The sequence below is a fragment of the Oncorhynchus nerka genome, linkage group LG9b (assembly GCF_034236695.1).
Source record: "Oncorhynchus nerka isolate Pitt River linkage group LG9b, Oner_Uvic_2.0, whole genome shotgun sequence".
NCBI classification, from domain to species: Eukaryota; Metazoa; Chordata; class Actinopteri; order Salmoniformes; family Salmonidae; genus Oncorhynchus; species Oncorhynchus nerka.
The window spans coordinates 12,675,360-12,691,008 of record NC_088424.1 but is presented as its reverse complement, the minus strand read 5'-3'; the positions used below and the strand labels follow the sequence as shown (position 1 = coordinate 12,691,008).

Here is a 15,649-nt window from a genome sequence, read left to right as displayed (position 1 = left end):
TTGTTGTTGATTATATTCACTTTAGGGAATGAATTAAGAAATAATAATGCCATTGTCACAATTAAATTGCCGGTTAAGGATGGATTGATTCTTATTGTCGGAGTGACACAGCCCGCTGTTTGCAGCCTCTGTGTGTTTGCAGCCTCTGTGTGTTTGCAGCCTCTGTGTGTTTGCAGCCAGTAGCCTATTACTGTTTCCTCTCGCTGGATCTCGGATCTCTCCTGTTCATGAGCTTGTTTAGAAAGTGTCCTCTTCGGGCCAAAAGCAACAGATATCACGGGCTCCAAACTGTCGAAGGGACCCATAATAATCTAAAGGTCCACGACACTCAAGCGCTCAAAGCTAAGGTAACACTGGGTAGCCAGCGAACGAACAGCTGAGAGTGACAGATGTCTATCTCTGCATCTGGCTGACTAAACCAGGGGTTAGCCTAAATGAATAATCTAAGCTTCTGATTATGTGCCAAAGTGTGTAAAAAAAAATATTTTGAGAAACCAAATTTAAGACTGAACAGATAAATATAATGGAAACTATTTGATAAATGACTCACTTTTGTGCAAAAACGATATGGAACGTGAGAAATGCATCTGGACAGTGCATATAGCCAGAGTCATACACCGAGTGTTCAAAACATTAGGAACACCTGCTCTTTCCATGACAGACTGACAAGGTGAATCCAGCTGAAAGCTATGATCCCTTATTGATGTAACCTGTTAAATCCACTTCAATCAGTGTAGATGAAGGGGATGATTTTTAAGCCTTGAGACAATTGAGACATGGATTGTCCATACAGTATGTGCCATTCAGAGGGTGAATGGGCAAGGCAAAACATGGAAGTGCCTTTGAACGGGGCATGGTAGTAGGTGCCAGGCGCACCAATTGAGTATGTCAAGAACTGCAACGCTGCTGGGGTTTTCACGCTCGACAGTTTCCCGTGTTTATCAAGAATGGTCCACCACCCAAAATGACATCCAGCCAATTTGACACAACTGTGGGAGGCATTGTCCAAAGGCGGTGCAACTCGATATTAGGAAGGTGTTCCTAATGTTTTGTACGCTCAGTATATTGAGAGTTTAGTTTATTTTATTTTATTTTGACAGGGACAGTGCACATTAATCAACGTTTCAGTAAAAGTGCCGGTTTTAGCCAGCCGGCTAATTTTCAACCGCAGTCCCTGGGCAGGTTATTAAAAACAATTACAATATAGACAATAGCACCATAGAACAAGCAAGACATAGCAACATAGGACAAGCAAGACATAGCATACGGACAGAGCAACATAGAACAAAAAGCAGCAAGACAAAATTCATAAAAGCAACAAAGTGTTTCCACACCTCACAAGCTACAGACAACAGACAACATGGAAAGCGGCAACACACAGCTAGGGACCATGTTCACAAATCTGATTGACCTTTAGCCAGGTCTTCAAGCATTTTGTGAAAGTGTGATATGTGGTGCAGTTATGTGTGTCTGATGGCAGTGTATTCCAGACATGGGAAGCTCTCACAGAGAATGCGGATTTACTAAAGGTGCTTTTCCTTAGGGGAACTATACAGTCACCTCTCATGGCAGACCTTGTGGATCTGCTGCCATATGTCTGGGTTTTCTGTTTAACAAAAATATTGAGTGGAGGGGGAGCCAGGCCATTAAGGATCTTGAATACAAGACATGCGTCGGTGTATTGCACAAGATTTTCCCAACTCAAGAGCTCATGCTTTCTAAGGATGTGACAATGATGATGGCTATTGGGCTTCCTATCAAGCACTTTGAGAGCCTGTTTGTAGACAGACTGAATAGGTTTTAATGTTGTACAGCAAGCTTGGGCCCAACTAGTCAAGCAGTATGTTAAGTGGGGGAGTATCATATATTTGAAGTACAGTTTTGCTACCTCTGTAGTCAAACAATTTCGTATAAATCGGAAATTAGCAAGATTGAATTTAGTTATTTGAATTACCTTTTTCACATGCTTTTTAAAAGAGAGGTTGGAATCAAGTATGATGCCAAGGTACTTAAAATCAGATACCACCTGGAGCTTCTCCCCTGACACATAGACATCTGGCTCAGTAGCATCTGTTGCCCTCTTTGTGAAGAACATGCAAACAGTTTTTTTCACATTGAGATGCAAACACGAGTCACTGAGCCACTTTGTAACCTGGACCATTACAGTAGTGAGTTCTTGTGCAGCTTGTTGTTTGCTCTTTGCATGCACATATATCACTGTATCATCTGCATACATTTGAACTTCAGACCCAGTACAGACAGAAGGCAGATCATTAATGTACAGGCTGAACAGGAGGGGCCCCAGTATTGACCCTTGGGGCACGCCCACATCATAGCTACGAGTGGGCGATAGCTCATTGCTCACTCTGACACACTGAGTTCTGCCTTCAAGGTATGATTTCATCCATCTCAAGGCATCAGGGGAAAAGTTGAACTTGGACAATTTTGTGATGAGAATCTCATGGTTAACAGTATCAAAAGCCTTCCTTAGGTCCAGAAACACAGCCCCAACAGCACCCCCTTTGTCCATCTTGGACTTCACATTTTCCAGAAGAAAGCAGTTGGCCGTTTCTGTGGAGTGTTTCTCTCTGAAGCCAAACTGCATGGAGTGTAATGTGAAGGGGCTGTTGTTGAGGTGGGCAATCAGTTGTTCTGCTACACACTTTTCAACAACCTTTGACACCACAGGTAGTATACTAATGGGCCTGTAGTTACTCACGTCAGCAGGGTCGCCTGATTTAAAGATGGCCGTTATTATGGCCGACTTCCATACCCTTGGAAACACCCCGAGACCAATAGATGTGTTGGTGACCTTAGTAATGGGGCCAATGAGTGACTCTTTGTAGTTTTTAAGAAAGGTAGAGTCCATCCCAAACACATCTTTGGCTTTAGAGTTCTTTAGTGAGCTAATCACCTTGTTCACCTTTGACTCAGAAACCTCCCTTATGATGAAGACAGGTTGAGTGTCATTCACTAGCACTGAGCCCAAGAAATCAGTGGAGGGGTTCTGTGTCAGTAACCTGACAGAGTCAATAAAGTAGGAATTGAAGGCTGTTGCTATTTCAACTGCATCCTGTGTTAGATTATTATTCACCATGATTTCTAGTCTTTTTGCAGTGTTACTATAGTCTTTCCCTGTTAACTTTTTTAGATTCTCCCATATCAATTTAGAATTTCCCTTTGCTTCACCAATTATGTTAATAAAAAAGTTTGCCTTGGCCTGTCTGATTTCTTTTATCACCTTATTTCTCAACATGGTAAACCTACGTCTGTCATGCTCTAATTTAGATTTTAGGGCTATTTTTAGAGCATAATCTCGTTCTTTCATCAATTTCCAGATTTCTCCATTTAGCCAAGGAAGAGTGCTCTTTTGGCCAGGTTTGGATTTGATTTTCTTTAGGAAGCCATTTATTGTAGTCTGGATTGTGGATAGAAAAACCTGACTATCAGCTTCCACGTCTGTATAATTGGTCCACTCACACTGACAGCGTCGTGAAGAAGGCGCAGCAGCGCCTCTTCAACCTCAGGAGGCTGAAGAAATTCGGCTTGTCACCAAAAGCACTCACGAACTTCTACAGATGCACAATCGAGAGCATCCTGGCGGGCTGTATCACCGCCTGGTACGGCAACTGCTCCGCCCTCAACCGTAAGGCTCTCCAGAGGGTAGTGAGGTCTGCACAACGCATCACCGGGGGCAAACTACCTGCCCTCCAGGACACCTACACCACCCGATGTTACAGGAAGGCCATAAAGATCATCAAGGACATCAACCACCCGAACCACTGCCTGTTCACCCCGCTATCATCCAGAAGGCGAGGTCAGTACAGGTGCATCAAAGCTGGGACTGAGAGACTGAAAAACAGCTTCTATCTCAAGGCTATCAGACTGTTAAACAGCCACCATTGAGTGGCTGCTGCCAACACACTGTCATTGACACTGACCCAACTCCAGCCACTTTAATAATGGGAATTGATGGGAAATGATGTAAATATATCACTAGCCACTTTAAACAATGCTACCTTATATAATGTTACTTACCCTACATTATTCATCTCATATGCATACGTATATACTGTACTCTACATCATCGACTGCATCCTTATGTAATACATGTATCACTAGCCACTTTAACTATGCCACTTTGTTTACTTTGTCTACATACTCATCTCATATGTATATACTGTACTCGATACCATCTACTGTATGCTGCTCTGTACCATCACTCACTCATATATCCTTATGTACATATTCTTTATCCCCTAACACTGTGTATAAGACAGTAGTTTTAGAATTGTTAGTTAGATTACTTGTTGGTTATCACTGCATTGTCGGAACTAGAAGCACAAGCATTTCGCTACACTCGCATTAACATCTGCTAACCATGTGTATGTGACAAATAAAATTTGATTTGATTTGATTTGATTTTTTATAGGACAAGAGATCATTCCAGTTTATTCCCTTAATTGCTTTTTCAAAATAGTTTAATTCACTCTTAGGTATTCTGAGTTGATCCGGCTTTCTAACAGTAGAGAGGTTAAACCTGCTCTTAGACAGCTTTCTGGCTATAAGTGTCAGATTATGATCAGACAGCCCAGTAACCATATTGAATGATTTAGTCACTCTCTCTGGTTTATTACTGAACACCAAATCAATCTGTGTTTTAGAGCAACAAGTCACCCTGGTTGGCCCTTTAACTAGCTGTGTAAGGTCAAAGGTATTAGTGATCCGTTTGAGAGTTTTCCTACAACACTTGTCTTCATAATTAATGTTAAAATCTCCCATAAAGATGACCTCTTTCCCAAAATCACATTCCCTAAGCATGGTATTAAACTGATCAAAAAACACACTTTTGGTGGAAGGTGGCCTATACATTCCAATGAGGGTAAAAGACATTTGGGGAGACAGTGTAACGTTCAGGCCGATACATTCTAGTTCATTATCACATGACCACTCAATTTGTTTACATCGGATATGTTCTTTAATGTAAATCATCACACCCCCTCCTCTTCCTTCAATCCTGTCTCTCCTGAAAACATTGTAGCCAGGCACAATCAAAGCAGCATATGGAGAGTGTTTATGGAGCCATGTCTCTGAGAGGCAGAGAAAGTCAAGGTTGGAGTCTGTGAGTAGATGTTGAATTTGATCACTTTTTGGAATGACACTACGAATGTTCAAGTGCCCCCCTAGTAGTCCCTTGGGCTTAGCTCGTGGGTCCCAGATGACTCGAGAGTGATTGACACATTGAAAAAAGTTAAATTTTCTGTGTTTTCTGACGGCTGGGTTTAGGCCGTTTTGTTTCGTTTTGATTAGGGGCAGTTCGGTAGCGCAATTAACAATCCCTCCCGCCTGCACTGGATGCGGGGAACTAATTAAAATAGCTTGCGTACCAGAAGCAGAGTCAGGGATCGCATATAGCGACTCTGGTATGTTTGAAGAGTCAAAATCTATCCTGGAGCCGGGTGAGTCGAGAGAAACCATAGGACCATAGCACTCACCCACTTCCACAGCGGTGACGACCAGTGGACGAGGCCTTCCACCGCTCTCCACTCCGGTGCGTATCACTGGCTCGGTGATATTGGGCCCAGGATTGAGTTGTACATCCCCGGAGAGCAGGAGGGTAGTGAACAGGTAGTTTAACAGTTTCCGATAAATGTTGGACTTGTGTTTGTTACGCCTAAGCGGTTCAGTAGAATAAGGAGCGAGGTAGACTTGGCCATTATTCAGAACATTATGGTATGCTGTGTACTGTCCGCTCCCGTGGAACGGTGAACCAATGTGTTTGGTGTTGATATTCTCCGGTAGTAGACTGATTGTGTCATCCCAGCAAGGACGCACTGAGATTATCAGTAGAGCAGCTACATAACTGACAATCATGGCAGAGTACTGGAGATAAAACACATAATTGCGCTTGAACTCTTTGCATGAGTTACTTAGCTGGGATCGGCGTACACCTGATGGTTTAGATAAAATTACAGCATTCGAATGAGAAGCGGCACCTGCCACACCACCCTGTCTTCCGTCCGCCATTTTCCGTGTTGGGCTAACTTTTAGAATTTTGAATATTGTTATAATTCTATATATTCAGTTACATTGCTTTTTAAAAAATATTCCCCATGTAATGTTAATGGGGTGATAACATGGCTGACAGAATTGTGCAGTGTCATGTATAAATGCATCATAATGCTCATTACTCAAAGTTCCAGAATGCTGTGAAAATGGCAGCCATATTGGTCAGGGGGAAATTCAAACCAGTCTATTGTTATGAATGGCAGTAGATGCATAATCCTGATTTTACTTATGCAGGAAAATAAAAGTAAGGCATTTCATGTATCAGAAATTGTGTAATATAATTAGTGTCAATCTAAAATATTATCATATAATTTTAAATACAGTTTATACGGGTTTATAAAAAAAGATATATATATATTTTTTTACATGTAAACAGACCATACATTTCTACATTTTTATTTAATTGGAAAGCTCCGAGTGCTATTATATGATACAATATCAATATTTGCATTTACAACTATCATTAACTGATTTCAGCCAGTGTATGGCTGTGAAAAATGTATGGAATCATTTCTCAACAACTGGCTGGCTAGCTAGCTAACAAACACAGTGCAGATCAATTCTTCAAATGCATTGTTTCACACAATATCTTATCACAGCACTGGCAAACAGCACTGACATAGTTGGTTGACAAACTCCCTGACCACATGTCCATTCTTGTATTCCACTTCCCGATTATATTATTCACGGGAGCTAACATGGCTGCCATAGAATGTTGTAGAGTGTCATATAAATGGATCATAATACTCTTTAAACACGTGGCTCTGGACATAGTGCTTTTCGGTATGAAACAAGTGTGTCCGATATGTCGCTTAGCAGAAAAACACGTTCGAAAGCACATATGAAGTAAATGTTATAAAAGAACATTTGTTCCATCTATACTCCGTTTCCTCTTTCATAGTCGATTTACTGAATGTTACATGTGTGTCTTTGTCTGTCTATCCAACAGATGAACGACCCGGTCACCAACATCTGCCAGGCAGCAGACAAGCAGCTATTCACCCTGGTGGAGTGGGCCAAAAGGATCCCCCACTTCTCTGAGCTGCCCCTGGACGACCAGGTCATCTTATTACGAGCAGGTAGACTCCAGCTACAGCACAGCTCACCAACCAGATCACCATGCATGTTCACTTCCCATAGTGCTTTACTTGCGGCGGTAAAACAGTATGTTTCATTAGCGTCACCCACCCATTACCTACTATTACAAAGACACGCCCTCACCCCTCTGGACGAGTACATTGTTCTAGTCACAATCCCAGTTAACCAGTTAACCACTGTGCATCTCTCTCTCTGTCAGGCTGGAATGAGCTGCTCATCGCCTCGTTCTCCCATCGCTCTGTGACAGTGAAGGACGGGATCCTCCTGGCCACGGGCCTCCACGTCCACCGCAGCAGCGCCCACAGCGCAGGAGTGGGCTCCATCTTTGACAGGTCCGAGAAGAATACCTTTGTCAACAGTGATACTCCTTGACGTTTGGAATATGGATACCATAGACCGCAATGCATAGCCGACACTATAGCGTCATCTTCTGTAACACGGTTAAACATCTAGCCCTGGTATTTCTACAGCAGTAGACATGTCTGTACTGAATAGTGTTTTTTTTCCTATGACATGGTCTTTTGTTCCCGTGTTGTGGTCTTCAGAGTGCTGACGGAGCTGGTGTCTAAGATGAAAGACATGCAGATGGACAAGACTGAGCTGGGCTGCCTCCGAGCCATCGTCCTCTTCAACCCAGGTAACTACAATCAACGAGGAATACAACAGAGGAGGCTCATCCGGAGAGGAAGAGGAGAGTGGTCACCCTCGTTCATTTGAGCAGTCACGATATTCATCCAATAGGCCAATCCGTTTCCCCCCCCCAACATCATTTCAACTTTCTAAGTCACCAGCCACCATGTGTTACAAACTCATTACAATCACACTTCAGGAAGATATGCCGTGTTTGACATAGACTGTGTGCACAAGAGTAAGTTCCTGTCTATGAATGTTCTCTGCTTCCAGATGCCAAGGGCCTGTCTAATCCTACAGAGGTGGAGGCCCTGAGAGAGAAGGTGTACGCCTCGCTGGAGTCCTACACTAAACATAGATACCCAGAGCAGCCTGGCAGGTCAGTCTCACGCCGTCAGCATATTTTAGTGTCTGCTCCTTTCACGCTCGATCATGCACACTAATGTCCAGCCATTCAGCAGTATCACATGTCTCACTCAAAGGCTCTTCCGATGCAGCTGTTGAAAGCACAGGAGGTTGGTGGCACCTTAATTGGGGAGGACGGGCTTGTGGTAATGACCGGAGCGGAATTAGTGGAATGGTGTCAAATAGATCCAACATGGTTTCCAGGTGTTTGATGCCATTCCTTTTCTCCGTTTCAGGACATTTTTATGAGCCGTTCTCCCCTCAGCAGCCTCCATTGGTTGAAAGAAACTAAATAGAGGCTCTAATTTCTTCATATTCCTTCTCCACTTTAAGATGATATGTCAAAATTCATCTTTATGGTTTGTGTGTACCATTAAAAATCATGAATAGGCTCTGAAATGACACCCCAGACTAGAGTAATTGTATCTTTTATCTCCTCTCCCGGTCAGATTTGCCAAGCTGTTGCTGCGTCTGCCTGCACTGCGCTCCATCGGCCTCAAGTGTCTGGAGCACCTCTTCTTCTTCAAGCTGATCGGAGATACGCCCATAGACACGTTCCTCATGGAAATGCTTGAAGCGCCGCACCAGATCACATGACACGAGTTGTATCCATTGTAAATACCCCCTGAACCCAATTCCCAGATCCCCTACCCTTACCCCAGAGTGCAACTGCTATGAAATCAAACTTGAGAGTTCTTAACTTGCATATTTTGTACCAACCACAATTAATAATGTGAAAATAAATGTTCCTATTGGTATTTTAAGAAAATGCAACACTGTAAAAGGTGAATTCTAAAGAAGGATTTTTTTTGTTGTAAATAGAAGAGTATTAATTATCAGATCTAGCAACAACTGAATGCAACATGAAGTCTTATTTTATTCAGTGATGAATAGTATGAAATACAGTGTCACTAGCATAGAATGTCTGTGGGAATAAAATACAAAAGATGACTTTGAACGTGATGTCAAGTCATTGTGCCTCGCCTTCAACGTTTATTCTTAACCTCAATCTGATTTGATTTGAATTTCAGTTAGAAAAGAGAACACGACTAAATAACTCACATTCTATACACACATGTGTGGCAGAGAAGGATCCCAGCAGAGTTTATGAACAGAACCTTACCCTTCAAAATAATCCAGATGTCTGTTTTTTTATTATTTTTTAATGCGATACACTTTTAATAAAGTCAATGGTATGCGGTAACATCATGTGCGGCGTCCTATCGTAAATCTCCTTTGCATTTGTGAAGTAACCTATCAAAAGAGAGCACAAGCAGCGTTGGAAAGCATGAGTATGGGAAATGCGTGGAAGTTCCAAACAGTAGTAACACATGGAACCCCAGTTGATTTTTATAACGCCAGTGGACCAACCAACAGCTCTCCTACTTGCCATACCTCCATTTGTGTTTCATTAGTGAAACTGTAAAATACTAGCTAATTACTCTTCTGAAATTAGAGAGGTGTCTCATAAACAGTCTGAGTTACACACAAAGTAAGGACACGTATCGCTAACTACTGCTCTTGTAAGTTACAACATGCAAGGTACATAATATTTCGTCACAACATTGCTCATCTCCTTTGTTTCACAAGTAGACTACAGTACACATGAGTATTTTATACATTTCAAAGGTCGTAGTGAAATCCTTCTTTCAAGAGTAGTGCCACATTTCACAGACTCTCTTATCCAGAGCAACTTATAGGAGCTATTAAGGTTAAGTGCCTTGCTCAAGTGTACATCGACAGATTTTTCACCAAGTGGGCTAGGGGATACGAACCAGCAGACTTTTGGTTACTGGCCCAACCGTCTTAACCAATAGGTCGCCTGCCACCCATACAGAAATACAGAGGTCCCTCTGAATTATAACTACTGATCTAAGACTAGTTTCTTGATCGTCATGGCCAAATGCCAGCCATATTATTTAGATAGGACCATTTTGCTGACCTTGGTCACATGGAAATAGGCTATAAGCTGGGGTCCAGAGTTTTTCACGGTTGTGTCACGAGGTCAGGAAATACTCATGGCCCACCAGCAAGGCAGACACACAGGCCACACTGAACGGTGCTGTAAAGTATAGCAGCTTGGATAATTCAGATTGACAGGAAGCAATGGGCTGAGCCTGTGACCTTCACCTCACCCACTACTGTGAGTCCAGTCCAGAGGCGGACCGAGACAGACGTCATGACAAGCTCTGGATGCCTTGCCAGCCAGTGTTCCTGTGGTCTGGAGGCTGAACAGACTTAAAACTCTGGGACAGCTTAAAAAATATTGTCGGTAAGCAGGCAGCTGGGTAGCATAGCCTAATTAGCCCTCCAACACACAGCTTCTACAGACCACCTTTTACAAGACTCTGAATTGTTTCTTTGTTTTTTTGACAGGGAGTCAATGCTGAGACCAAGGTCTCTTTTCCAGATAAGCCCTGTATAGCACCACAATACACATCAAGAAGCACATTCATATACACAATAGAATACACGTTATTATACACAACAATACACGAAAAGCAAAACACAATCATAAAAAAACAGACACCTTTTCCAGTATAAAGGTCCCCTAACAACCGTCTGAAATGCCCTAGAAGCACCAATTCCTCCCATTTTAAAAGGCATTGTAGATCATTCCACACGCAAGGCGCAAGGAAGCCAACGGCTGATCTATCTAACTCCCTAGACACCAAAGGAGTCTCCAGTCTCCAACCCTGTGAACAGGTTTTTGTAACTTATGATTTGAAATCTTAACAGTGATGTCAGGTAAGTCGGAGGTCTGTGGGAGCAGGGCTTCGTAAACAAAAGGAGCGTAATGGTGTGATTTAGGTGACTTCAACGAGGTCCAGCCAACCTTCTGGTAAAGAATACAGTGATTAGTCATAAAACTGTCTCCTGTGATAAAACGAAGGGAGCTATGAAAACAACGGCAGCTGCACTTTGACAAGTAGTATCACCATAATCAAGAACGGGTAGAAAGGTTGACCTGCACAATCTGCTTCCTGCTGACTAGAGAGAGACAAAATCTGTATAAAAAAAATATTTAAAAAAATAGAAAAAAAGTACAAGAGAGAATCAGTCCTTTTGAGGTCAACAATCTGTAGCATTCAGCGTCTTTCATATGTTAACCTGCCGCTGTTGGGTCTAGGCTTATTAGATCTTGTCAACTCATACACAATTCGGAATTAAAGATTGTTGTTTTTGGTTAAAGGCAAGTGTTTATGTGAAGCCAAGAGCATGTGCTAAAGCATGTGTGTAGAGTGTGGGTGTGTTTAAGAGTGCTCTTTGAAGCGCTCCCTATTTTCATTCTTAAAACGTATGGCCTCGTACAGACGTTTTGAATAATGTCTACAACATGTTCGTAGGAGGGGTAGAAGACATTACCTCAGAACAGAACCAGGAGAGAATAATGTTCAATCTTGAATGGACTCTTTTGTTCCAAACGCTCCACAAGCGTCAAGAGGTCGGCCACCTCACAAAGAAGCCGCTGCTTATTTAGCACTTGTTTTTTCCAATCACGGATGGTAGTGAGAGTAACTGCTGTGTTGGGGTACGCCTCTCATTGTTATTGTGGCAAGACCAAATGACTGGAAGATCTTGTGTTGTACATAAGACCTACTCTGAGAGAGATGAAGGCCACAATAAAGGTGTGCTAAATTATATACGTTCAAGTCATAGCACACAATTCAGTTGCTACATTATCACTTGGGTCCGGGAGATTTTCCTGACCAGATGACCTGGCAAGGGACAAACTTTAAGAGCCCACTTCACGTGGTCAGGACAAATTCAGGACCCCAATTATCACATTATAGAGGATTTGAATTTGCCTAGTAATGGCGCATCATGTTCCAGTGAGTTACTGGAAAGAACACTATACTCCAGCCAAAGAATACAGTTAAAATATCACGTAAAGAATCTACATCTGTTCTTTCTGTTGCTTAATACAGTATTATCATATTGGTTTAATGTTCAAGCCCTGAGAGTGAAAGCTTGACCACGTTCTGCGGTCCGACCACGTTGTGAATCACATGAGAAAAATCCAACATTTTAACCATCTGAGGTTGTTTGGCGAACTTTAATAAAGATAATAGCAACCAATTAAACGTGTAGTTGTTAGAGTCCGCACAGAGTTGCAGGAACAACCATGCAGGTCTGGTTAACAGAAGGAACGTGGTGTGTTTTTTGGGGACCCTTGTAAATGCAAGTTCGTCACCTCGCTGTGATGTCATCGTTGTCTATGGCCACAGATGCTCTTCCAGTTTTTTTATAGCACGCCTCAACACGCCTGGCCAGTCTAGTTCTACTTCCTGTGAGTGCGTAGGAGGTCTCTGCATCATTTTGTGGTTTTAATTGGGGCTGTATTTGGACTAATTAAAAATGTCCTGCCCTAGCTGTCACTCCAAAAGCAGCCGTTCACACTATATAAAGGCCATTGGGAGTTAGGGAGAGCAAGGTGAGTTGACTGGAGTTGACTTGTGTGAAGGTGATTGGCTTTCTCTTATTTTCAGTTTATAGTCTTATAATTATTTATATGTATTTCAGGGACCTATGAAGAAGAATATGTGAAGAGAGTGCATTCTTGTTTAGTTATGGTTGGACCATTGGAATGTAACTTTGTAACACTCCGTTATGAATAAAATCAAAGGGGAAGATGTTTTTTTCCCCCCTAGAAAGGACAAAGAAAGGTATTTCATGCGCTTGTATCTCTATTCTAGTTGAGACTGAAACTCATGATGACTGCATCATCGCTGCTGGCTGCCCTCGTGGTGGTGACCTGCGCTGCTCTTTTGCCATTCTCTGCTGCTCAAAGTAAGAAGCCATTTTCTGGTACAGGGGCCACATTATGTGCTGAATATGTTGTGACACTGTCAATGTCAACAGTTCTGTAAGTCGCTATGGACCTTTTTTCGTGTACAGTGATTGTTGTTTCTGAGCTCATCCCCAAGTCATCCATCAATGGTGTAGGTAACAGGACCAAAGTGTGTGTGTTGGTGAATATCATGGTCTATTTCTTCTCTCTTGCAGGTGAGTCGTGCAGTGGTAGGTGTGGTGAATCGTTCAGACGAGGCAGGCTTTGTGAGTGTGACCCAGGCTGTGTCCGCTATGACACCTGTTGCCGTGACTACCAGAACCACTGTGGTAGGAACAACAACTATCTTCACGAAAATACTAATTACAGAATATCCACATTTCATCATGATATCTGAGTTAGTTCAACTTAACCAGTACAATGCAACCAATAATCAATTGAATTCGTCTGTCCCACAGAGAACAGGCCTAAAGAACAATGCCTATGTAGTCAATTATTAATAGTGAGTTGATGGGTCGAATTGAATGGCCCATGTTCTAATTGTAAAAAAAAAAAAAAAAAATCACAAATATCACAATACTTTCTTCTGTTTTAGATGCCACTACAACTCCACCACCAACTCAGAGGATCAAGCCCGATGCCAAGAAAAAGGCAACAGGTTCAGTTACTATCTTTGTCTTTGTAGCAAAGTAACTGCATGATTCAACAGATCTTGTGTACCCTGATTATACTGTAGGCCAAACAGTCTCTGGATGCTAGGTTAGAGTGGGCCATTTTAAACAGTAGAAACATTAGCTTATTGCAATGAATTTTCAACAGTGCCTCCCAAGAACAAATCCATCAGCGAGACAGAATTGATGAGTCTCAAATCTACCAAGAAACCTTCAAACAGCGAGAGCGAGGAAAGCAGCCAAGGTACGTGTGTACCTGCCATGTTGTGCATTTTAGATGGGGCCCTGATTTTCTACTGACCGTATGACTGCCAGGAAAAACTCAGGGCTTTCCATTGGCTGTGTGATGACCAATGGCATAGAAAGGCTTCAGAATCCTACAATAGACTGAGGGAACAATAGTGTCAATCGTCAAATAATTTAAACAAGGCAATGCTTGTGGGCTGGAAGAGCAGCTATCCTCCATTTGGTTACATGGGCTAATCAGTGACTGCATGTGAGAATGTAACCCATAACAGGCCTCTTTAGGCTATTGGCAGGGTTGCGTAGGTTACTTTCTAAATGTAATGTGTTACTCCCCAACCCTAGCTATTGGTGTATGGAGGTCAGATGAGATAAAAAGCGATAATTGTACTGTTACTTGCAACAGTTTCCAGGGGCTGAGCATGTGTATCTCTACGCCCTCTGCGTCTCAGTACACAACCGTTGTTCGATTTATTGTGGTTTTTGTTGTGTTTTCAGAACAGAGCCAGACCATATACCCTTCTCCATCCGACCTCTTCCCTGAGACTCAGGACTATGGTAAGTGTAGGCTATCGGTGGTGCTCTTGTCCATCATTGACACTGTCAGAACACGGCAAAAGAGAAGTGAAGAGATTGAGAACTTTGTCAGTAGACAAGGAGCTTGTGCTGAGCAACATGATTGATTAAGAACAACAGCTACCAACATGCTAGACTCAGTCATTGTTTTATATTCTTCTATGGTAGGTTTACCCCCGTGGATTCCTGTAACCAGTTTGTGTGTTTCACACAGATACCAACGGCCCTTACCCTGGATCCAGCAGCCCGAAGAGCCGGAGTGACTATTCTCATTTCTCTGAGGACCCAGCTTCCCCTTTGAGCCCTGACTTCTACCCTCTGACTGACAGCTTCAATGTTCCCAGCTCCAATGCCCCAGATACTGTCATGGATGGTGAGAGCTCATACAATTGTGAAACATACAATATGGCAAAGTGTTTGGTTAAAGTATTGTCTGAGAAAGTGACAGAAAGGCTGGTTATTATTTATGTTTTGAAGTAGTCGAGCGACAAGGGCAACGTTCTTAATGCATATCAGTAGACTTAGGAGAAATCCAAAGTTTTCTCTGATAGCTGATGCATTGTGTAGTAGTTTGTATGCCAGCTTGTGTTTGTTTGTATGTACGTGTTCTAACATCCTTCATCTTACCTCCTGTGAAGCTCTGAGTGATTCAGCCACCAGTCTCTTGGAGGGCATCTCCCTCCTCCTCCCTACACCCATGGCCACCACTCCCTTGGCCCTGCCTTCCTTCACTGGTCAGCTACCTGGATCTGCTAACTTCCCATCCACTGGCTTGCCTATGCCCAGTCAGGGTGGAGCCTCAGCAGGTAACGCTGGCCCCCTGGCCCTGTTGTCTGGACCTCCCCTGCTCCCTACTCTGGCAGATATTGCCAAGGCCTTGGGACTAAAGAACCACATCACTCTGGCAGACATAGCCAAGGCCATGGGCCTCAACACTCCCAATGACCCAATCACATTGGCAAACATAGCCAAGGCCTTGGGGTTCAACAACCCCAACAATCCTAAACCTCCCCAAAACCCCAAGAACTCCATCCTTCTGGCAGACATAGCCAAAGCCATGGGGCTTAACTCCCCCAATGACCAAATCACTTTGGCAAACATAGCCAAGGCCTTGGGGTTCAAGAGCCCCAATGACCCTAAACCCCAGCAAAACCCTAGCTCTCTG

The 15,649-nt window shown here is 42.9% G+C and overlaps 1 protein-coding gene across 1 annotated transcript in view; it reads left to right on the top strand.

The window, feature by feature from the left end:
• rxrga (retinoid x receptor, gamma a) overlaps positions 1 to 9,153 on the top strand; it is a 31,576-nt gene extending 22,423 nt beyond the window's left edge. The window contains 5 exon segments of the mRNA XM_029642383.2: positions 7,019 to 7,148; positions 7,367 to 7,499; positions 7,713 to 7,804; positions 8,071 to 8,176; positions 8,652 to 9,153. Coding sequence (XP_029498243.2) covers positions 7,019 to 7,148; positions 7,367 to 7,499; positions 7,713 to 7,804; positions 8,071 to 8,176; positions 8,652 to 8,799 — 609 coding nt within the window. The 3' untranslated portion in view covers positions 8,800 to 9,153.
• The last annotated feature ends 6,496 nt before the right edge of the window (positions 9,154 to 15,649 follow it).